Source organism: Grampus griseus (assembly GCF_964374135.1).
Source record: "Grampus griseus genome assembly, chromosome: 1".
NCBI classification, from domain to species: domain Eukaryota; kingdom Metazoa; phylum Chordata; class Mammalia; order Artiodactyla; family Delphinidae; genus Grampus; species Grampus griseus.
The window spans coordinates 40,962,063-40,988,050 of NC_139017.1; the positions used below are offsets into that span (position 1 = coordinate 40,962,063).

The following is a 25,988-nucleotide window of genomic DNA, read 5'->3' on the forward strand; positions in this document are numbered from 1 at the left end:
AATTAAGTGAGGAAGGAAAGGTAAAGTCACTCCAGGTAGAGGGGTGTAAAACATGACACCTTGTGTATCTTACAAGTTCCACAGGGCTGTAACCAAGACAGCATGTTGAGGTGGTCTGGGAATGGTCTTTGTAGGCTTAGCTAAGAAATTTGAACATTATCCTAAAATTCTATGTGAAGGTATTAAAGACTTTTAAGCAAGAGAGTTATTCGTTTTTGAAAAATCACTTTCCTAAAGTATCAGTGTTATGAATTATTCTGGCAACAGTGTTGATAATGAACCAGAGGAAAATGAGACTAGAGGCAAATAACAGTATGTCTTAAAAGGGGGATAAAGAGAATAGTGTATATCTTTAAAGTTACAATAACTTGGGATGCCTAAATTTTGATGTGAAACAGCTGAAGGAAAGATGGCTTAGTTGTAACTAGCAGTACCCAGGAGGTATTGGGTCAACCTGAAATAATTATTCTATAGCTATATGTCATCTGCAGGATTCTTTGTCCTATTTTGTTGAAAAAAATTTGTTAACAACTTGAAAAAGGTCAACAAAGACATGCTGATCAAAATTATGGATGCCATGAAGCTGAGAGGACTGCACAATGTGTTAAATTTAACATTCTCTGAAATACAGATCACTATCCCCTAGAGAAACTGCATTAAATAACAGTAAAGAAATGTTTAAAGTTATACAATAATGACTACAAAGAAAACAAGAGAGGAGATGAGAAAAGATGGAAAAGTTTCAGAAGACAGAAAACAGAATGAATCAGATACTACAGACAGCTAAAGGAGGGATTGAAGAGTGCTACTGAAAGCAGGGGCAGTATATGAAAACCTAAATGCCAAATTGATGAGGACATCAGTCCTCCTTCAACCACTGGGCTCCCAGAATGCTGGTTGGTCCAATACGAGATCCCTTGGTAAGAGATTTAAAGGTTCTTTTCTAAGAAAACCAAATAGCCTAAAACTTAAGGCATATAAATACTGACATTATTAGGTCTCCTAATAAAACATCTGGATTATTACACAAATTGAAGGTCACCAAATGCCCAGCTCAACAAATGAAAAAAAAAATCCCACCAAACAAATCATTGTGAAATTTTAGAATAGGGAGAAGAGCCTATAGGCCTCCAGCAAGAGAAAGGGAGGAAGAAAAACAATGGGTCGGGAATTGGAATGCAATATATTCGGTTGGCCAAAAAGTTTGTTTGGGTTTTTTATGGAAAAACCCAAATGAACTTTTTGGCCAACCCAACAGAAGACTGATGAAGAGAATTCCCACAGTTACAAGAAGTGGAAGTGTGATGAGGAAAGCTATGCAGAAGGCCAAGAGAACAAACCAATCCATACGTAATCAGAACAAGGAAGGAATCCAAGAGAAAAGACTCTGAGAAAACCACTGATCTAATGTACTATTTGAGGTGTCTGACTGCATTGAGACGTTTTAAAGTTTTATCAGAGAGTTTAGTAATAAATAATGATAGGGACAGAGAAAAAAATAAGCAAATGGGGGAAAACGAGGCAATTTATTAACTCTAAGAGAAAACCAAAAATTTGTACATGGAAAGTCCAAAGATATTTCAACAGATTGAAATTTAGGCCAAATTTAAGCAAACTAAAACTAGAATAAACACACATAAAACACTACCAATTGGAAAGACAACACATTGTGTTGAAAAAACTAAAAACTGGTTATTGGAGAAGGGCAGTACTAAGGACTAAAGAGGCAGTATTTGGCTCAAGAGAAAAAAGGACTTTCTAGGAGTTTCAATTGTGTAAAATGGAATGACTGACTTTGAGACATTAAGTAGCTCTGTCTTTATTCACACTTCTTTACAGTCCCTTCCATCCTGTTTTAGAATTTACATACTGACCTATATCTCTCCTGCTAGACTAAAGAGAAGAACCATGTCTTATATAGCACCTAACACAGTGCCTGCTACGTGGTGGCATTCAAAACAAGTTTGTTAAATTAATAAATAAAAGGCCCTGAAAAAAATAATTAATTAATTAATTAATTAAAGGCCCTGAAGCTGAAATACCATTCAACGGGGCACTACAGATGGGCCACAAGATCTGTAATTCAGTGGGTCAGATGACCTTAAAGTCCTTTCTAACCCTGAGATTGTATACCCCAAGCCATTAGGAGGTAAAATGAAACTTGTCCCTTTATTTTGAAATTACTTAGGTTCTCCTATTATAAAACTGACCATACAAATATATTATACATTATACAATCATACTTTAAATACAAAAAGAATTTGACTTCTTTGGAACAAAAATACTCTATTAGTCCAATATATTAACATTAATATCGCAGATAAAGGGTTTTACAAGTATAGAATTCATTTTATACTCTTAATTATAATTAAGATGTGAATTTCAACAAGAGACAGAATAAGATATTGCAACACTGAACATTATGAAACATAACTAAAACTCAAGTGTGTGTGCATCAAACATGTGGTTGTCCCTTGTTTTAAAAAATCAGGTATACTAGATGTGGTTCCTTAAAGATATTATTAATTATAATCACAGCCTATTTTTATTCCTTACATAAAAAGTATGGGTAAACTACATTCCCTTAAATTAAGTTTGTGGTTATTAATGTTATCTGCACAATCTAGCTCTATTGTTTACTATTCCTTATCTTCTTGAAGCAGTTTTTGGTTCACAACAAAATTAAGCAGAAAGTACAGAGTTCCCATATACCTCCTGTCCCCAAACACCCACAGCCTCCTCTACTATGATCATCCTGCACCAGTAGTACATTTGTTGAAACTGATGAACCTACACTGACACACCAAAGTCCACAATTTATATTAGAGTTCACTCGTGGTGCTGTACATTCAATGGTTTTTGACAAATGTACAACACGTACCCACCATATCATGCAAAATAGTTTCACTGCCCCCCAAAATTCTGTCTCTGCCTATTCATCCCTCCTCCCTCCTCCTAATTCCTTGCAACCACTGATCATTTTACTCTCTCCATAATTTTTTGCCTTTTCCAGAATGTCATACAGTTGCAATCACACAGTATGTACCTTTTTCAGATTGGAATCTTTCACTTAGTGACATACATTTAAGTTTCCTCCATGTCTTCACGGCTTGATAGCTCATTTCTGTTAAGCGCTGAATAATTTTCCATTGTCTAGATGTACCACAGTTTATTTATCCATTCATCTCCTGAAGGACATCTTGGTTGCTTCCAAGTTTTGGAAATGATGAATAAAGCTGTTATAAATATACACATGTAGATGTTTGTGTAGATATAAGTTTTCAACTCATTTGGGTAAAAAACTAATGAGCATGACTTCTGGATTATATAGTAAAAATATGTTTAGTTTGGTAAGAAACTATCAAACCGTCTTCCAAAGTGGCTGTACCATTTTGCACTCCCAACCAGCAATGAATGAGAGTTCCTATTATTCCACATCCTCCCCAGCATTTGGTGTTGTCAGTGTTCCAGATTTTGGCCAGTCTAATAGATAGGTGGTGGTATCTCATTGTTGTTTTAGTTTGCACTTCCCTGATGACCTATGATGTGGAGCATCTTCTCATATGCTTATTTGCCATATGTATGTGTATCTTCTTTGGTGAGGTTCCTGTTAAGGTCTTTAGCCCATTTTGTAATTGGGTTGTGCATTTTCTTATTGTTAGGTTTTAAGAGCTCTTTGTATATTCCAGGTAACATTCCTTATGATATATATCTTTTACAAATATTTTTCCCAGTCTACAACTTGTCTTCATTATCTTGACAGTGTCTTTCACAGAGCAGAAGTTTTTAATTTTAATGAAGTCCAGCTTATCAATTATTTCTTTCCTGGATCATGCCTTTGGTTATATCTAAAAAGTCACTGCCATGCCCAAGGTCATCTAGATTTTCTCCTATGTTGTCTTCCAAGAGTTTTATAACTTTGTGTTTTCATTTATGTCTATGATCCATTTTGAGTTAATTTTTTTGAATGATGTAAAGTCTGGGTCTAGGTCCCCTTTGTTCATGTGAATGTCCATTGGATGTGGTGTTCCAGTACCACTTGTTGAAGCAACTATCTTTTCTCCATGGTATTGCCTTTACTCCTTTATCAAAGACCACTAGACTATATTCATGTAAATCTATTTCTGAACTCTCTATTCTGTTCCATTGATCTGTCTGTTCTTTCACCAGTCCCACACTGTCTTCATTTCTGTAGCTTTATAGTAAGTCTTGAATTCAGGTAGAATTAGTTCTCTGAGTTTGTTCTTTTCCTTCAATACTGTGTTAGATTTTCTGGGACTTCTGTTCCTCTGTAAAAAATTTACAGTCATTTTCTCAACATCCACAAAATAACTTGCTGTGATTTTGACTGGGATTGCACTAAAAGTATAAATCAAGCTGGGAAGAACTGACATCTTGACAATAATGAGGCATCCTATCCATGAACATGGAATATCTCTCCATTTATTTAGTTCTTCTTTAATTTCTTCATTAGAGTTTTATAGTTTTCCTCATATAATGTTGTACATATTTTGTTAGATTTCTATCTAAGTATTTCATTTTTTTGGAAGTGCTGATGTAAGTCATGTTGTGTTTTTAATTTAAATTCCCCTTATTCACTGATGGTATATAAGAAAGTGATTGGCTTTTATACGTTAACCATGTCCTGCAGCCTTCCTATAATCGTTTATTAGTTTCAGGAGATTTTTTGTGCTTTCTTTATATAGACAATCATGTCACCTTAAACAAAGTTTTCTTTCTTCCTTTCCAATTTTCGTATTTTTATTTTCTTTTCTTGTCTTATTGCAGTAGTGAGAACTTCCAGTAGGATGTTGAAAAGGAGAGATGAGAGAGGACATCCTTGCCTTGTTCATGATCTTAGCGGGAAAACTTCAAGTTTCTCACTATTAAGGATGATGCAAACTATAGGAGTTCTGTAAATGTTCTTTATCAAGTTGAGGAAGTTTTCCTCTATTCCTAATTTGCTGAGAGTTTTTATCATGAATGGGTATTGAATTATGTCAAATGCTTTTTCAGAGTCAATTGATATGATGATGTGATTTCTTCTTTAGCCTTCTGATATGCATTAACTGACTTTCAAATGTTAAACCATCCTTACACACATGGGATAAATCTCACTTGGTCATAGTGTATAGCTCTTTCTATACATTATTAGATTCAATTGCCTAGTATTTTAATTAGGATTTTTGTATCTATGGTCATGAGAGATACTGGTCTACAGTTTTCATTTCTAGTAATATCCTTAGTTTTGGTGTTAGGATAGCACTGGCCTCCGAGATTGAGTTAGGACGAATTCTCTCCACTTCTATCTTCTGGAAGAAATCATAGAGAACTGGTACAACGTCTTCCCTAAATGTTTGGTGGAACTCACCAGTGAACCCATTTGGCTTGATGCTTTCTGTTTTAGAAGCTTATTAATTATTGGTTCAATTTCTTTAATAGATATAGGCCTGCTCAGATTGTATATTTCTTGTGTGAGTTTCAGCAGACTATGTCTTCCAAGGAATTGGTCCTTTTCATCTAGATTATCAATTTTGTGTGCACAGAGCTGTTCACAGTATTCCTTTAATACCCTTTTAATGTCCATGTGTGTAGTGATGTCCACTCTTTCATTTCTGATCTTAGAAATTTGTGTCATCTCTCTTTTTTCTTAGTTAGCCTAGATAAAGGCTTATTGATTTTATTTATCTTTTCAAAGAATCAGCTTTCAGTTTTGTTAATTTTCTCTACTGATTTCCTGTTTTCAACTCCTATGATTTCTGCCCTAATTTTTATTCTTTTCTTCTGTTTACTTTGTATTTAATTTGCTCTTCTTTTCCTCATTTCCTAGGATGGAAACTTAGATGACTGATTTTAGATCTTTCTTCAATTTTAATATATGCATTCAATGCTATAACTTCCTTCTAAGCACCACTTTCACTGCATCTCACAAAGTTTGATAATTTTTTCCTTTTCATTGAGTTCAAAATATTTTGAAATTTATCTTCAGATTTTTTATTTGGCCTATGTGTTATTTAGAAGTATGTTGTATAATCTCCAAGTATTTGGGAATTTTCTAGTTATCTTTCTTTTACTGATTTCTAATTTAATTCCATGTGGTCTAAGAGCAGATATTGTAAGAATTCTACTCTTTTAAAGTTGTTAACGTGTGTTTTATGATCCAGAATGTGGTCGTGATCTACCTTGGTGAATGTTCCATGTGAGCTTGAGAAGAATATATTTTATGCTATTGTTGCATGAAGAAGTCTGTAAGTGTTGATTATGTCCAATTATGTTGATTGATAGTGCTGCTGAGTTCAACTATGTCCTTAATGATTTTCTGCCTACTGGATCTGTCCATTTCTGATGTTGAAGACTCCAACTATAATAGATTTACCTATTTCTCCTTGTAGTTCTATCAGTTTTTTGCCTCACGTATTTTGATGCTCAATTATTAGGCACGTACACATTAAGGATTGTTATATCTTCTTGGATAACTGATCCTTTTATCATTATGTAATGCTTCTGATAATTTCTAATAATTTACCTTGCTCTGAAGTCAGCACTGTCTGAAATTACTATAGTTATTCCTGCCTTCTTTTGATTTGTGTAAACATGGTAAATCTTTCCCTAACCTTTTACCTTTAATCTAATGTGTCTTTTAAAGTGACTCTCTTATAGATAACATATAGTTGGGTCTTGTTTTTTAATCTACTCTGACAAGTTCTGTCTTTTAAATGGTACATTTAGACCATTGATCTTTATGATTATTTACTTCTATTAATTGCCCTGCTTATTTTTCCTATTTTTCTCCTCCCACTCTTCTTCTACCATTTGTGGCTTTAATTGATCATTTTATATGATTCCATTTTTTCTCCATTTTAGCAAATAAATTATAAATCATTTTTTACTTTAGTGCTTGCCCTAGAGTTTGCGATATACATTTACAACTAATCTAACTCCACTTTCAAATAAAATTATACTGCTTCTCAGGTAGTACAAGTACCTTATAATAGCAAAATATTCTTAATCCATCTCTCTCATCCTTGGTATCATTGTCATTCATTGCACTTATACAGAAGTACACATAAGCATATATATACATACATAACTATACATAATTGGATACATTGTTTCTATTAATATTTTGAACAAGCTGTTTTTTTCTCTTTCCAGTATTCCTCTTATGCTTATATTATGCCTTTTATAGTTATACCACAGTTCTTGGGTATCCTGTTCCATTTTTTTTTTAGTGTTTTTTCCCTTTGCTTTTCAGTTTCAAGTTTCCATTTACATATTCTCAAGTTCAGAGATTCTTTCCTCGGACCTGTCCAGTCTACTAATGAGCCAATCAAAAGCACCCTTCATTTCTGTATAGTATTTTTTACCTCTAGTTCTCTTTCCTATTCTTTCTTAGAATAAAATTCTTTCTCTCTGCATACATTATCCATCTGTTCTTGCATGTTGTCTACTTTTTCTATTAGAACATACAGTATATTAGTCATAGTTGTTCTTAAATTCATGACCTGATAATGCCAACATTCCTCCATATCTGAGTCTGGTTCTGATTCTTGCTCTGTCTCTTCAAACTATGGGTTTTTGCCATCTAGTATGCCTTGTAATTTTTTGTTGAAATCTGTACATGATATACTGAGTGAAAGCAACTCCAGTTAACACTCTTTTAGTAATGTGGTGGTAAGATGACAGGAGAGGGGAGGAATTCTATAGCCCTATGATTATGTCTTAGTCTTTTAGTGAGCCTGTGGCCCTGGACTATGAATTTCACAAGTGTCTATCAGCTTTTCCTCAGCCCTAGATGGAACCAGATGGCTACAGGGGACTGGAGTTGGGTATTTCCCTTCCCCTACACACAAAGCTAGAGCCAAACTGGAGTTTGGCATTTCCCTCCTGCCAAGTCAGTTAGGCTCTAATAAGAATAGAATGCTCCGGCTTATTTCAAAATGTATACTTTTCCCCTTCCCCTTTCAGGAAGCCTGAAGGGATTTTTCTCCAATATTCACTGTGAGAACCTGGTAGAGCTCCAGGAGACAAAACTCACAAAAGTGAGGGTACACCCCATGGAATTTTTAACTCTCAAACTTGTCCCTATTGGATCTCTGCCAATTTGTCAGTTACAGTCCAGTTTTATACCCTGGGACTACTTCCCACAGAGGTTTATGCTGATGGGTTTCTGCTTCAGTAACCTGTGATTCTCTGTATCTGATGTCTGTCTCTCCAATGTGGGGGTCAGCTATTGGCCCTATGACTTTACTTCTCTGGTAGATCTCAGAAGAGTTCTTAGTTTTTCAGTTTGTTTAGCTTTTTACTTGTTGTTAGGATGGAGTGGTGCCTTCCAAGATCCTTTCATGGCAGACCAAAAGCAAAAAAGGACTACAGTGATTTTTAAGTATTTATAAACATAGGTTTCAATAGCGACATTATTAGTACTATGCTACACACAAAACCATTGTGATGAATTACTTCATTATAAATACATCTACATCTATAGTACTGCTGAATATACTATAATATACTGAAATTATGATTATATTGTATTTGCAGGTTCTAATTTGAGAATTGTTACTTTTTATAATATACTATATATTTGAACTACATACTAAAAATATAGTAGTAAACTGTATTGTTGTCTTATATATGTGAAAATTACTCTACATTTACTATAAATAATATTCACAGCAGTGATTTCTTAAAGGTTGCAACAGAATAATAATAAATTTGTCAAAAACAATATGAAAGCATATTGGATTATCTCACTTTTGTCGTAATATGAAATCAATAAATTATAGCAATAATTATTAATCCTTATCTAGTTTATTAGTAGTTTTTTAAATGTCTTTATCCTATATTACCTGGATTTGTAAATAAATGAAATATGGGAAATGAATAAAGTAGGAAAATATAATTTTGTGACTTTAAGAATGATATATAAATGGAATCATAAAACATATATTTGAGATTCATTTTTTTTTAATTTTTTAATTTTATTTTTTTTTATTTTTTTATACAGCGGGTCCTTATTAGCCATCAATTTTATACACATCAGTGTATACATGTCAATCCCAATCGCCCAATTCACCCCACAACCCCAGCCCCCACGCTTTCCCCCCCTGGTGTCCATACGTTTGTTCTCTACATCTGTGACTCAATTTCTGGCCTGCAAACCAGTTCATCTGTACCATTTTTCTAGGTTCCACATATATGCGCTAACATACGATATTTGTTTTTCTCTTTCTGACTTAACTTCACTCTGTATGACACTCTCTAGATCCATCCAGGTCTCTACAAATGACACAATTTCTTTCCTTTTTTTTTTTTTTAATAATTCTTTATTTTATTTATTTATTTCTGGCTGTGTTGGGTCTTCCTTTCTGTGCGAGGGCTTTCTCCAGTTGCGGCAAGCGGGGGCCACTCTTCATTGCGGTGTGTGGGCCTCTACACTATTGTGGCCTCTCTTGTTGCGGAGCAAAGGCTCCAGAGGCACAGGCTCAGTAGTTGTGGATCACAGGCCTAGCTGCTCCATGGCATGTGGGATCTTCTCAGACCAGGGCTAAACCCATGTCCCCTGCATTGGCAGGCAGATTCTCAACCACTGCGCCACCAGGGAAGCCCAATTTCTTTCCTTTTTATGGCTGAGTAATACTCCACTGTATATATGTACCACTTCTTCTTTACCCATTCAACTGTCGATGGGCATTTAGGTTGCTTCCATGACCCGGCTATTGTAAATAGTGCTGCAGTGAACATTGGGGTGCATGTGTCTCTTTCAATTACGGTTTTCTCTGGGTATATGCCCAGTAGTGGGATGGCTGGATCATATGGTAATTCTATTTTTAGTTTCTTAAGGAACCTCAATACTGTTCTCCATAGTGGCTGTATCAATTTACATTCCCACCAACAGTACAAGAGGGTTCCCTTTTCTCCACACCCTCTCCAGTATTTGTTGTTTGTAGATTTTCTGATGATGCCCATTCTAACTGGTGTGAGGTGATACCTCATTGTAGTTTTCATTTGCATTTCTCTAATTAACAGTGACGTTAAGCAGCTTTTCATGTGCTTCTTGGCCATCTGTATGTCTTCTACGGAGAAATGTCTATTTATGTCTTCTGCCCATTTTTGGATTGGGCTGTTTGTTTTTTTAATATTGAGCTGCATGAGCTGTTTCTATATTTTGAAGATTAATCATTTGTCCATTGATTCCTTTGCAAATATTTTCTCCCATTGTGAGGGTTGTCTTTTCGTCTTGTTAATGGTTTCCTTTGCTGGGCAAAACCTTTGAAGTTTCACTAGGTCCCATTTGTTTATTTTTGGTTTTATTTCCATTACTCTAGGAGGTGGATCAAAAAATATCTTGCTGTGATTTATGTCAAAGAGTGTTCTTCCTATGTTTTCCTCTAAGAGTTTTATAGTGTCCAGTCTTACATTTAGGTCTTTAATCCATTTTGAGTTTATTTTTGTGTATGGTGTTTGGGAGTGTTCTAATTTCATTCTTTTACATGTAGCTGTCCAGTTTTCCCAGTACCACTTATTGAAGAGACTGTCTTTTCTCCATTGCATATCCTTGCCTCCTTTGTCATAGATTAGTTGACCAGAGGTGGGTGGGTTTATCTCAGGGCTTTCTATCTTGTTCCATTGATCTATGTTTCTGTTTTTGTGCCAATACCATCTTGTCTTGATTATTGTAGCTTTGTAGTATAGTCTGAAGTCAGGGAGTCTCATTCCTCCAGCTCCGTTTTTTTCCCTCAAGACTGCTTTGGCTATTAGAGGTCTTTTGTGCCTCCAAACAAATTTTAAGATTTTTTGTTCTAGTTCCATAAAAAATGCCATTGGTAATTTGATAGGGATTGCAATGAATCTGTAGATTGCTTTTGGGTAGTAGAGTCATTTTCACAATATAGTCATTTTCTTCCAATCCAAGAACATGGTATATCTCTCCATCTGTTGGTATCATCTTTAATTTCTTTCATCAGTGTCTTATAGTTTTCTGCATACAGGTCTTTGGTCTCCCTAGGTAGGTTTATTCCTAGGTATTTTATTCTTTTTGTTGCAATGGTAAATGGGAGTGTTTCCTTAATTTCTCTTTCACATTTTTCGTCATTAGTGTATAGGAATGCAAGAGATTTCTGTGCATTAATTTTGTATCCTGCAACTTTACCAAATTCATTGATTAGCTCTAGTAGTTTTCTGGTGGCATCTTTAGGATTCTCTATGTATAGTATCATGTCATCGGCAAACAGTGACAGTTTTACTTTTCCTTTTTCAATTAGTATTCCTTTTATTTCTTTTTCTTCTCTGATTGCCATGGCTAGGACTTCCAAAACTGTGCTGAATAACAGCGGTGAAAGTGGATATCCTTGTCTTGTTCCTGATCTTAGAGGAAATGCTTTCAGTTTTTCACCATTGAGAATGATGTTTGCTGTGGGTTTGTCGTATATGGCCTTTATTATGTTGAGGTAGGTTCCCTCTATGCCCACTTTCTGGAGAGTTTTTATCATAAATGGGTGTTGAATTTTATCAAAAGCTTTCTCTGCATCTATTGAGATGATCATATGGTTTTTCTTCTTCAATTTGTTAATATGGTTTACCACATAGACTGATTTACGTATATTGAAGAATCCTTGCATCCCTGGGATAAATCCCACTTGATCATGGTGTATGATCCTTTTAATGTGTTGTTGGATTCTGTTTGCTAGTATTTTGTTGAGGATTTTTGCATCTAAGTTCATCCGTGATATTGGTCTGTAATTTTCTTCTTTTTAGTATCTTTGTCTGGTTTTGGTATCAGGGTGATGGTGGCCTCAAAGAATGAGTTTGGGAGTGTTCCTTCCTCCACAATGTTTTGGAAGAGTTTGAGAAGGATGGGTGTTAGCTCTTCTCTAAATGTTTGATAGAATTCACCTGCAAAGCCATCTGGTCCTGGACTTTTGTTTGTTGGAAAATTTTTAATCACAGTTTCAATTTCATTACTTGTGATTGGTCTGTTCATATTTTGTATTTCTTCCTGGTTCAGTCTTGGAAGGTTATACCTTTCTAAGAATTTGTCCATTTCTTCCAGGTTGTCCATTTTATTAGCATAGAGTTGCTGGTAGTAGTCTCTTAGGATGCTTTGTATTTCTGCAGTGTCTGTGTAACTTCTCCTTTTTCATTTCTAATTTTATTGATTTGAGTCCTCTCCCTCTTTTTCTTGATGAGTTTGGCTAATGGTTTATCAATATTGTTTATCTTCTCAAAGAACCAGCTTTAAGTTTTATTGATCTCTACTACTGTTTTGTTTCTATTTCATTTATTTCTGCTCTGATCTTTGACTTCTTTCCTTCTGCTAACTTTGGGATTCGTTTGTTCTTCTTTCTCTACTTCCTTTAGGTGTAAGGTTAGATTGTTTACTTGAGATTTTTCTTGTTTCTTGAGGTAGGCTTTTATAGCTAAAAATTTCCCTCTTAGAACTGCTTTTGCTGTATCCCATAGGTTTTGCATCATCGTGTTTTCATTGTCATTTGTCTCTAGGTATTTTTTTATTTCCTCTTTGATTTCTTCAGTGATCTTTTGGTTATTTAGTAACGTATTGTTTAGCCTCCATGTGTTTGTATTTCTTACGTTTTTTTTCACTGTAATTCACTTCTAATCTCATAGCATGGTGGTCAGAAAAGATGTTTGATATGATTTCAATTTTCTTAAATTTACTGTGGCTTGATTTGTGACCCAAGACATGATCTATCCTGGAGAATGTTCTGTGCGCACTTGAGAAGAAAGTGTAATCTTTTGTTTCTGGATGGAATGTCCTATAAATATCAATTAAATCTATCTAGTCTATTGTGTCATTTAAAGCTTCTGTTTCCTTATTTATTTTCATTTTGGATGATCTGTCCATTGGTGTAAGTGAGGTGTTAAAGTCCCCCACTATTACTGTGTTACTGTCGATTTCCTCTTTTAGAGCTGTTAGCAGTTGCCTTATGTATTGAGGTGCTCCTATGCTGGTGCATACATATTTATAACTGTTGTATCTTCTTCTTAGATTGATCCCTTGATCATTATGTAGTGTCCTTCCTTGTCTCTTGTAACATTCTTTATTTTAAAGTGTATTTTACCTGATATGAGTATTGCTACTCCAGCTTTCTTTTGATTTCCATTTGCATGGAATATCTTTTTCCATCCCCTCACTTTCAGTCTGTATGTGTCCCTAGGTCTGAAGTGAGTCTCTTGTAGACAGCATATATATGGGTCTTGTTTTTGTATCCATTCAGCAAGCCTGTGTCTTTTGGTTGGAGCATTTAATCCATTCACGTTTAAGGTAATTACCGATATGTATGTTCCTATGACCATTTTCTTAATTGTTTTCGGTTTGTTTTTGTAGGTCCTTTTCTTCTCTTGTGTTTCTCACTTAGAGAAGCTCCTTTAGCATTTGTTGTAGAGCTGGTTTGGTGGTGCTGAATTATCTGAGCTTTGCCTTGTCTGTAAAGCTTTTGATTTCTCCATCGATCTGAATGAGATCCTTGCTGGGTAAAGTAATCTTGGTTGTAGGTTCTTCCCTTTCATCACTTTAAGTATATCATGCCACTCCATTCTGGCTTGTAGAGTTTCTGCTGAGAAATCAATTGTTAACCTTATGGGAGCTCCCTTGTATGTTATTTGTCACTTTTCCCTTGTTGCTTTCAATAATTTTTCTTTGTCTTTAACTTTTGCCAGTTTGATTACTATGTGTCTTGGCGTGTTTCTCCTTGGGTTTATCCTGTATGGGACTCGCTGCACTTCCTGGACTTGGGTGGCTATTTCCTTTCCCATGTTAGGGAAGTTTTCGACTATAATCTCTTCAAGTATTTTCTCAGGTCCTTTCTCTCTCTGTACTCCTTCTGGGACCCCTATAATGCGGATGTTGTTGCATTTAATGTTGTCCCAGAGGTCTCTTAGGCTGTCTTCATTTCTTTTCATTCTTTTTTCTTTATTCTGTTCCTCAGCAGTGAATTCTACCATTCTGTCTTCCAGGTCACTTATCCGTTCTTCTGCCTCAGTTATTCTGCTATTGATTCCTTCTAGTGTAGTTTTCATTTCAGTTATTTTATTGTTCATCTCTGTTTGTTTGTTCTTTAATTCTTCTAGGTCTATGTTAAACATTTCTTGCATCTTCTCGATCTTTGCCTCCATTCTTTTTCGGAGGTCCTGGATCATCTTCACTATCATTATTCTGAATTCTTTTTCTGGAAGGTTGCCTATCTCCACTTCATTTAGTTGTTTTCCTGGGGTTTTATCTTGTTCCTTCAGCTGGTACATAGCCCTCTGCGTTTTCATCTTGTCTCTCTTTCTCTGAATGTGGTTTTTGTTCCACAGGCTGCAGGATTGTAGCTCTTCTTGCTTCTGCTGTCTGCTCTCTGGTGGATGAGGCTATCTAAGAGGCTTGTGCAAGTTCCCTGATGGGAGAGACTGGTGGTGGGTAGACCTGGCTCAAGATTGACTTTTTTATTCAGCATAATGCCCTTGAGATCCATCCCAGCTGATGTATCAGTAGTTCATTCCTTTTTATTGCTGAGTAATATTACATGTTATTGTAATAACATGTAACACCACAGTTTAACTGTTCACTTATTGTGAGACAGTTTAGTTGTTTCCAGTTTGGGGCTAATACAAATAAAGTTTTCTAATAGGTGTATAGTGATGCCTCACGTGATCTTATTTTGCATTTTGCTAATCATAGGTGATGTTGAACATCTTTTCATATGCTAATTTGCCATAGTTTATCTGGTGAAATGGCTTTTTGTATCTTTTGTTAATTTTCTGGTTGTATTGTTTGGGATTTTTAACGCTGGCTTTCAAGAATTCTTTATAGATTCTAGATGAGTCCTTTGTCATATATGTGGTTTGCAAATAAGTTCTCCTAGTCTGTAGCTTGTCTTTTCATTCTCTTAATGGGTTTTTCACAGACCAAAAGTTTTTAATCTTGATAAAGTCAACTTATCAATTTTTCCTTTTATGAATCATGCTTTCAGTGTCATGTCTAAAACCTCTATAAACCAAGGATTAGCTACGGAAGATTTTTTCCTCTGTTTACTTTGAGAAGTTACACAGTTTCACATTTCACATTTACATGTATGATCCATTTGGAGTTAATTTTTGTATAACGTATGAGGTATAAGTTAAGGTTCATTTTTTTGCCAATAGACATCCAACTGTTCCAGCACTATTTATTAAAAAGATGATTCTTCCTACAAGGTCTGCTTTTGTACCTTTGTTAAAAGTCAGCTGGCTGCATTTGTGGGGCTATTACTGCATTCTCTATTCTACTCCATTGATTTATGTGTCTCTCCCTACACCAATACTACACTGTCTTGATTACTATATAGCTATATGGTCTTGAAATCAAGTAAATTGTACCCACTTATTCTTTTTTCAAAGCTGGTTTAGCTATTATAGTTCCTATACTTTCCCATGTAAATTTTAAAGTAAGTTGGCCTATGTCTACAAAAAAAACTAGAATTTGACAGAAACTGTGTTAAAATTGTGTATTGATTTGGGGAGAATTTACATCATTTCCATCATTTCTATGTTGACTCTTCCAAGACAAAAACGATGCACGTTTCTCCAATTATTTAGACCTTTGATTTTTTTCATCAGTTTTGTACTTTACAGCATAAAAGTCTTGTACATATTTTGTTATATTAACACCTAAGTAGTTCAAGATTTTTGGAGTGATTGTAAATGATACTGTATTTTTACTTCCAGTTTCTATGTGTTCACTGTTACTATATAGAAATATAACATTTTTGTAAGCTGATTTTATATCTTGCAACCTTGATGAATTCACTTATTAGTTCTAGTTTTTTGATAGATTCCATGTTTTTATATGTGTAGAACATCATGTCTCCTTCAAATAGGGTAAACTGTTTGCTTTCTTTCCAATTCATATGCCTTTTATTTCTTGATCTTGCCTAGTAGTACTGTCTAGAACTTCCAGTACTATGTTTAATAGATGTGCTAAGAATATGCCTTGTTCCCAACCTTAGGGTAAAGCATTCAGTCATTCATCACTAACTATGGTATTAGCTGTGAAATTTTTATAGATATTCTTAACCAAGTTGAGGAAGTTCCACTCTATTCCTAGTTTTTAGAGAGATTATTTTTTAAATCATGAATCGGTGTTGAATTTTTCAAATGCTTTTTCTGCATCAATTGGTACACTCATACAATTTTTCCTCTTGTTAAGGCGATGGATTACACTGATTGATTTTCAAACACTGAACCAACCTGGCATCCCTGAAATCAACCCCACTTGGTCATGGGACATAATTCCTTTTACATACTGCTGATTTCTATTTGCTAGTATTTTGTTGAGGATTTCTGTATCTGTGAATATTGGCCTATAATTTTCTTTTTTGTACTGTCTTTGATTTTGGTATTAGGACAATATTAGCCTCATAAAATGAACTGGGAACTGATCCACCTTCTTCCATTATCTGGAAAAGAATATAAAGAATCAGTGTCAATTCTTTAAAATTTTGGTAGAATTCTCCAGTGAAACCAGTTGAGCCCCAAGATTTCATTTTAGGAATTTTTTTTATTGTAAATTCAATTCCCTTAATAGTTATAGGGCTATTCAAATTTTCCATTTCATATTAGGTTATAGTCTACACTCTTCTACAAATTGGTGCATTTCATCTAAGTTAGTAAATTTTTTCCCAATAGCAAGCCAACCCAAGAATTCTACCTAGCAAGCATCAGATAAAGTTGGGAAGCTATCTCAATTACAAAATGCCAAGGCACTTGAAGTAATAGTTTTAGGTTTACACTATGTGGCATCTCTTATAACAGTGACTTATAAAGCATCCCACTGAAGCTGTTTTTCAAGGAGTGGCAATGTAGTTGGGCAATCCAACCATACCATCCTCACTGCTTAACCTTGTAAACACCATACACACACCACATGCAGAATGACTCTCCAGCTACACACAAACCAGAAGAGTTAACTGGACATGAAGGGATCACATCTTGGTATTTTTACTCTGATGTTCAAGTCAGTGTTCCTCCTAGCCTTTTTTTTTTTTTTTAACTCTGTTTAAAACTCACAAGAAGTTGCAAAAATAACAGAGTCCCCTGTACTGTTCACCCAGCTTCTCCTGATGGTGACATCTTATATACCTATAGCACAATATCAAAACCAGGAAACTGACATTAGTACATTACTAGATTATGGATTCCTTTATCCTTTTTATAGATAAGCTATATAATAGTGAACTTTCTCAGAAACTCTCCCAGCACTTGGGCATCTATTAGCAATCAAACTACCAATCCAGACTTCTAATTCAACTGCAAACTACCTATATATAAACAATCCTTCTACACACAAACATATACATACTCTATATATTCATACCTCACACACAGAAACACAAAATTTTGCATCCACACATGCACAAACTTATATGAAAACAATAGCAATCCCATCCTTCTTATCTGAGTACTGTATTTCACTAATTTCTACTTTCCCTAGCTATTACTACATGAAGACTATGTGTAAATGAGTCTGAGGGCTAAAAGAAACCTTTAAAAGTTATCTAACATAAAAATCCATCCAATACTTGATTCCTTGTACAACATCCTCATCAATGATCCTCCAGCCTTTACCTGAGTACTTCTAATGACAAGAAACAAATAAGATATGAAGGAATCCAATCCACCTTTGGTCAATCCTAATTCTTGAAAGGTATCTCTAATCATTAGCCCAAAACTTAAAAATCTGTACTCACTTACTTCTAGTTGTATCCTTTGGGGTATATGAACAAAAAAGGCTTATCCCTCACTGTCTTTCTCCCAGGAAAGACAGATGCCCTATTTTTCCTAAGATGTCCTAGGTTTGCATCTATTGCTCTGGCATACTTAATAACCCCTTTTACCCTCAAGATCTGAACAGAACATTATATATTCACTCTATCCTGTATAGCCCTCAAAAATATGAAGACCACACGTTTTTATTAGGTTAACCTCATTTTTCAGCTCTTCTTTGTATGATACAATTTTGAGGGCCTTCACTAGCCTTATCATTCTTGCTTCTGAATGCACACCAGCTTATTGATATTCCAAGAGCTTAAGTTCCTTGTCCCATATATATACTAATGAAAGATTTTCTAATCCCAATTAAAGAACAGAAAGTCACTTACACCCCTTTGAATTCTAGACCAAGATACAGCATTGCAATTACTGTGCCTCTGGGTAAAGACATCTGAGTGTCTTGAACCATGATACTAGGTAGCAGTCTCACATTACACCAGTAGGTGTCACTCTATATATGATATATTTAAAGTTATCTAAGTCTCAATTTCATTCATTCAACAAATTTTTATTAATCATCCATTATGTGCCATGCTATGAGATTACACAGGTGAACAAGACACGATCTTATTTTCATGGAGCTTACAGGCTAGATATTAATGAACAAATCTGCTTTATTTACTTTATATATAAAAGTCTATAAAATTCTATTCCTAGGGAATTTTATTTTCCTGAGCTATTAGATAATAACACTCAAAATAACTCATGAAGAACATACTAATGAAACAGAATCAGAGCGGTACAGGTGAGATTAATGTATCCAGTGTATTTTCTACCTGTTTGAATTGATACAACACTTCTCTTCCAAACTTCAAGTTTCTAAAACCCAAATTTTAGGTATCCCTCATTACAGTGGGGAGGAATTTATCTTAAAAAACAATTCAAAACACAACATTGTAAAGCAATTATACTCCAATTTAAAAAAAATTCAAACTTTTAAAAAAATCTACCTATTCATGTTTTTACAAAGGAGAGACTGGTATACAAATTTTTAAAGATTATTTGTAAAGCTTATTAATTCCCAAGTTCATATTTCCTTGTTTCTACTTAGAAAAGTTAAAATGTCCCCTTCTAAATACCAACATACTCCCCAGGTTAACAGAACAAAGACAGTAATGAATTATGCCTCAGCACAGAATTTAGGAATTCTTCTACTGTCAACATCCTTATTTGGATACATGTGAGACTCATAGCTATTATCAGGACTTAAAAGTGACTACTCATGATTAGAGCAGAGCAATGAAAGGTCATACTTTGTCAAAATAAACAGATCTAAGAGAAGGAGGAGACACTGTACATCAAAAAAGTATATTTTCCTGCACAGAAATCCAAGAACCTTTCATTAATCCAAGAACTATTTAATTGCCATTTTACTTCTCTGTATTCTCAAATAGAATGTTCTCTAAACTGGAAAGGCTAGGAAAAACATGGTTAAGGAAATATTTCAGGCTCAAAAGTCCTACTGCTTAGAATTCTTTAACTTCAAAATTCAGTCAAATAAATCTATTTGAGAAAAATGATGCTTATAAGAATTTAATAAGACCTGACAGCTTCATGTAATATCCAACCTACTGTTTATTTTGAAATACCTCAAACTCTTATTAGTTACTGTTCAAATTACCTGAAATATACTGCATATTGTTCAATTTTAGTATGGACTCACATTCATACTTTAGAACACAAGAAGTACTCAATGAACATGAAGTTATAAATAAACACTAAGGTGCTTCATAAAACATGGATAACATAAAAAAGATTAATTTATAACTAATATTAAGATATTTTCTTTCACTTTGAAAGGTAAAGTGGTGGTTGACCAAATATATGTAAAACACGGTTTACTGTACATGATTTTTTAATTACATTTGTAAACTGACAGGCTCAGTACTGTTAATGTCTGGCATATCTGAGATGTCACCAAATTTGGGGAAACTCAATGGCAGAGACCTCTGTTATCGCAGTACTTTTATTCCAAATATAAAAATGTGTGTGTGCAAAAGGGGGTTTAGTGTATTGGAAAAAGCACAGCTTTTGGTGTCACAACGATTTACATTTGAATTTCAGTACCACCCTAAATAGCTATGTGATTTCTGGGCAAGTTACTTAAACTGTTCTAAGCATTGCTTTTACACCAACATGGGAATAAACAGGTTGGATAGGATTAATACATTGTTTATATTATATAAATGCCTAATACATGGTTTGATACATAGCAGGTACTCAAGAAATGGTACTTATTAGGAGAATGTCATTTTTTTTGACCATTAGATTGACTATACCAGTTAATGTTGAACAACTACTGACTCACTAGTTTTTATAACTATAACAGGTTTATAAAACCAAACCCCTTACTAGACTGAATGCCAACAAATAAGCACCTTCTCCTTTAACACAAGTATATTTTGCATGACCTTACATGAATTGCTTAGATAAAAGCTTTTTCTCTTCTCTTTTGTTATTTTAAAGTGCAGATGCATTTGAGTCATTTTCTCCTTTTGTTTCATATCCTTAAGATCCAAAGCTTCAAAGACATAATGTCAGCATGCATCGATTTATGACTGAACTCTTGAAGAGACACTGAAGAATTACCTTGTCAATCACCCCAAGGACTCTGAAGGCCTTCAGCTCCTCGGCAGGGCTCCTTAGGTTCCAAGGGGGCCTTGAACTTAGTGATCCTGGAGGCTAATGGAAGATATCAAAGATTATACATCAATCAGGGAGGTGCTTGAAGGAAGACTGCCTGCTGAAGCAAATGTCAGGCCAAAGGAACTAAATTTATCATAAATCAGAGAATGGAAAGATGAAAGGAGGAAGTTTCTATTTGTCTGGAATGTAAAATAAAAAAATAATCAAATCAAAAATGAAGAAAATAAAAATCAAGAAAATAGTCGCAAGTAAATAAGTCGTAACATTGAAAACAAAATTTTAAAAAGAAAAATTAATGAGCTGATGTAGTTTCTAGAGCAACAATGCAATTCAGAACTGTACAGCTGTAATGAAACTTTGTAACAAATGGCTAACTGAGCCAACAATCAATCACAGCCTTATATTTACCCCAGAAGGCTCAAGAGTAATTTAGAAGGAGGGGACTAAAACAAATGTGACAATAGAGGGAAGGAACATAAGTCATTTTCTCTCATCATAAAACTATAGCCCTTTAATGTTACTTTATAAATATATACTAGGTATGCTGAGAGGGACTGGCAAATTCAAGTTCAATCAGAATTGCCAATAATGGTGAAAAATTAAGAAACTCTGTCATATAACCAATAATTATTAGAACTGAGATTGTGTAAGCCTAGAAAAGAGATGATTTACAGAAGAAAGAAAATATTTTTTAATATTTGAACATCTGTGATGTGGAAAACTTAGTCTGTTCGCCACAAAAAAAAGTCCAAAAAAGATCAGTGAATAAGGAAGGGATATTTCAGTACCACATACAATAAAGAATAATCCTAATTTTCCACCCATTGGTCTTAGTTTTTCCCTATCAGTAAAAGTAAAACACTAGACTAGATAAACTTAAAGACATTTCCATTTGGCATTTACAACCAGAAAGCAATGCTTTATTAATCCTTATATTAAAATGGTGATGCTGCAAAGGATGATAGGACACACAAAGCCTTATTATACCCTCAAAGCAGACCTTTTTGTTGTAAAAAAAATCCGTTAGAATATATAGGAAACATTTATCATCCCCATGAGTAGACAATAAATATCCTGGTTAACCAAATGTCATGATTACCAGAGTTACTGAGTTACATTTTTGATATTTCAAGTCCTAGTGCAGCTCAGCATCACTAGACAAGAAGCTCCTTGAGAACAGGAAATATGCCTTATTCGTCTTTATATTCACAGTGCCTAGCATGTTGGTTGGAAGCAAAAAGAAAGAGCAGAAAAGAGAGAAAGGAGGAAGAGAGCAGGGTAACAAGGGAGGGAGGTTGCATAGACAAATTAGGTGTCTTTTACAAACGGGGAAAACTGTCACTTTGTGAAATTTCCTAAAAGCAGCCATCCTAATTGCTTTCAAAAATTTTTTTGTTTTTAGGTTTAGTAAGCAAATACTAACTTCAATATGCCTAAAGAGGTGGTATTTAATTTTTTTTAAAAAAGACAACTTTTTAAAGAGACAACTTGAGAACGCTGGTGACAGTGGCAACTGGACAGGATGATAATAATCTTTTTTTTAAGTACATTACTCTTTTTTTATGTTTTTTTAAATTTATTTTATTTTATTTATTTATTTTTGGCTGTGTTGGGTCTTTGTTGCTGCGTGCGGGCTTTCTCTAGTTGCGGCGAGCAGGGGCTACTCTTCATTGCGGTGTGCAAGCTTCTCATTGTGGTGGCTTCTCTTGTTGCAGAGCACAGGCTCCAGGCATGCGGGCTTCAGTAGTTGTGGCATGCGGGCTCAGTAGTTGTGGCATGCGGGCTCTAGAGCTCAGGCTCAGTAGTTGTGGTGCACGGGCTTAGCTGCGCTGCAGCATGTGGAATCTTCCTGGACAAGGACTTGAACTCGTGTCATCTGCATTGGCAGGTGGATTCTTAACCACTATGCCACGAGGGAAGCCCAATAATATCTTTTTAAATCTATTTAATTTCTACTTCTAGGATATGTTTCCAAAAAATTCCTTTTTAATCTCACTTTATTAGGTGCTGAGCTAGATGACATAAAACACAGATACATCTCTGCCTCCCTAAAATCCAAGGGGAATTTTTAAGGATAGAAAAACATTTAGCAGAGTATTTTAGTAGACATATAACAGAAATAGTCTCTTCTCTCTTAATATATTATTTTATCTTCATACCTCACCCTGGCCTGAGTGTAGTACTTACAAGAAGTTATTATTATAATCCCCATTTTACAGATAAATAAAAGGAAGTTCAGAATGGTTGGGTGTTTACCGTCAGAAAGAGCAGTGAAAGATCCTAGGCTAGACCCTAACTCCTTACTCTATTGCTTGCAGTCCTTCTGCTACACAACACATTCTGATAATTAAGAATTCATCTCCCCCTACTCTATTACCAAGTAAGAACAAGAAATGCTTGTGATTTTGGTGAAAGGAATGGTTAGGAGAAGTTATAGGAGGAAAAAGAATACTTTAAGTGATAACTTATCCATTACATTCATCTTTGAAAATATGGCCAAACACGTCCAACATCCCTATCTCCTACTTATCCCTCTTATTCAGTAATGTCATTGGATCTTTCAGTTTCCAAAGAAACTTATCAGTTCACTTTAGCAATCTAAACAGCAAAGACAGCAAACCACAAAATCTCTACTGTGCCTTTCAATAAATTACTGTGTGCCCACTATGTGCATGATAACTGAAAGGGATATAAATCATCAAAAGACACCATCCCAGGACTTCCCTGGTGGTCCAGCAGTTAAGACTCTGCACTCCCAATGCAGGGGGCTCAGGTTCAATCCCTGGCCAGGGAACTAGATCCCGCATGCTGCAACTAAGAGCCCACATGCCGCAACTAAGAGCCCGCATGTCGCAACTAAAGATCCCGTACGCCGCAACTAAAGATCCCATATGCTGCAACTAAGACATGGCACAGCCAAATAAATAAATATTAAAAAAAAAAAGACATGGTCCCTAGCTTCAAGAAGTTTACAACTTACCTGAGGAGATAAGCCAAATACATGAAAAGTTAAGTAACAATAAGACATTTTTTAAAAACATAAGACAATAGAGATAAGTCACTAGTTTATCACATGTATGATAACCTGTGGTCTCAGAAAGAAGTGGAATCAAAGGGGATTTTAAATGTTATGTAGGAATTAGGTTAGGAATGGATATTATACATAGGATTGGGGAAAAAAGAACTCTCTTGGTGGGGAAAAAAATGTTCAAATTGTAGAACAAAGGAAAATAAAATTGCACTTTTAAGGTTGGTCAGTTTTATTGACTTTAACAGGCCTTGAATGCCAGGGAAAAAAGTCTGGACTATGTTTTCCAGACTCTAGAAAACAAGTTTTTGTATGAGAAGCAACTCAACGAAAACAGTGATTTAGTAAGGTTACTTTTGCAAAGACAGGAATGGTGAAATTGTAATGGGGAAAGACCAAAGGCAAAGTGATCATTCAAGTTCTCTTTCTACTTTAACCATCTATAAAAGTTTAAGATCAGAGAAATGAACAAAGAAAGATCATGAAATAAAACCATCAATAAAAAAATCCTGTATTTCTGATATGCAGTGCTTAAATTGGGTAGAATCCCTATAGATCTATTCCTTTTTTAGACGGCAAAAGGAAACATAAATCCACAGAATTTTAAGAAAAGAAAGAGACTGAGATCAAGTCCAAAATTTTTTTTTTCAGATGAGAAAACTGAAAAGCAGCAAGGTTAAGCAATTTGTCTAAGATGACAAAACTAGGTAATAGATAAGAGGGGATTAAATCTTATTTATAAAATAATATAACATTGTTTAGGAAAACTTCAGCCAATGCTATTGGGGCAGGGTGGGGTGGAAATATTTCTAGGCAACATGGCTGATTTCCTTAAAGAAAAAAGTAAAAATTTCACTTATTTATATTAGCTACTATATCAGAAGATGCCTAGAGAAGCAAGGAGTTCAAAACTTAAATACAGAGGGTGAGGAGAAGGGAAAGGCAAGAATATATGATAATCCAACAACCTTCAAAACCAAAGATGGCAAGTATATATCACTCAACTGCTCAAGCCAATGGCAGACTCTATTAGCCCCACACTCTGTCTTACAATACAGCCACCACCAGTGGCTAGAGTTAGCACAGTAGTAAAACCTATTTACTATTCCTGTTCAACATTGTCTAAATGGTTAAGTTAACCTTACCTTTGTTTTCATTTTTGGGGTTTTTGAAAGCTGTTGTTTATCCTGCCCAGAGTCTCTTTCACTCGGTTTTATTCCCTTTTCTCAATGAGATCTATCTCAATTCTTACCAATCTGTTAGTGAGGTACTTTTCAAACTATAACATGCATGCACATCATCTGAGGACCTTGTAAAAATGGAGATTTGGATTCAGTAGTCTTTGGTGGAGCCTAAGATTCTGCATTTCCAAGAAGATACCAGGTGATGCTGTGCTGCTGGTCCACCAACCACATGTGGAGTAAGGTTAGCTACTCATCCTTAAATAACCTGAGAGTAAGTCAGCATTATTTGGGAGGGAACTAGCAATCAAGGACAAAAGGAAAGCTCTACGAAGAACATATCAAGAATTCCGCTCTGAACCACGATAGCCAACTACACTAGTTTCTGAACTTGGCTTCATCTGTAGATTTTTGGCTTTGCCGAGACTTTCACTGGCAACCTATTAACCCTCAATACTCAGTTTCCTAAAAAAAGTCTCTCTTACATCACATTTCAAGCACAACTCTTAACTGCAGTCCTATTACTGATTTGGAATGCCCCTGATTTCTATCTTTGCTTTGCCCATGTTTCACTAAGGGTGACACAACACTCATTTTAAAATATTTGCTAAAGAAGAATTGAGAAATACCAATAATACCAGTAAACAAAATGCACAACAGAGAAATATTTTCAATATTACAGCAACTATACTCAAAATCCACAAAATATTCAGGAAAGCCATACATTCTACAGTTGTCCCTCAGTATACACAGGGGATTGGTTCCAGGATCCCCACGAATACCAAAATCCTCAGATGCTCAAGTCCCTTACTTAAAATGGTGCAGTATTTACATATAACCTACACACATCCTCCCATATACTTTAAATCATCTCTAAACTACTTATAATACCTAATGCAATGTAAATGCTATGTCAATAGTTGACAACAGGTGCCAAATTCAAGTTTTGTTTCTTAGAACTTTCTAGAATTTTTTCTCCCCAAATATTTTCGATCTGCAGTTGGTTTAATCCACAAATGTGGAACCCGTGGGTACAGAGGGCCAACTGTATTTTCATTCGTACCTTGTAATTGCAAACAAAAAAAAGTATTCGTGCTTTAAAAACTACACAATCCTTTATGTCCTAAGTTTAGACCATTTACTGTCTTTTTCTAAATTTCACTGATCTTAAGTTTTAAATTCCTAGAGCTAAAAATAGCAAATAAGCTATTTCAAGTCTTTTCCAGAGAAACCCCCTCTAATACCAATTCTTAAATCATTCAAAGTCACCAACAATTTAAAAAAAAAGAACTCCATCTCCTTTAGTTAAAACTGCACCTTTA

At 35.0% G+C, this 25,988-nt stretch overlaps 1 protein-coding gene across 1 annotated transcript in view; it reads right to left on the minus strand.

The window, feature by feature from the left end:
- Nucleotides 1-25,988, minus strand: part of RPS6KC1 (ribosomal protein S6 kinase C1) — a 233,326-nt gene that overhangs the window by 77,924 nt on the left and 129,414 nt on the right. The window contains exon 8 of the mRNA XM_082658336.1: nucleotides 20,401-20,493. Within this exon, the coding sequence (XP_082514462.1) occupies nucleotides 20,401-20,493 (93 nt within the window). The remainder of the gene's footprint in view (nucleotides 1-20,400; nucleotides 20,494-25,988) is intronic.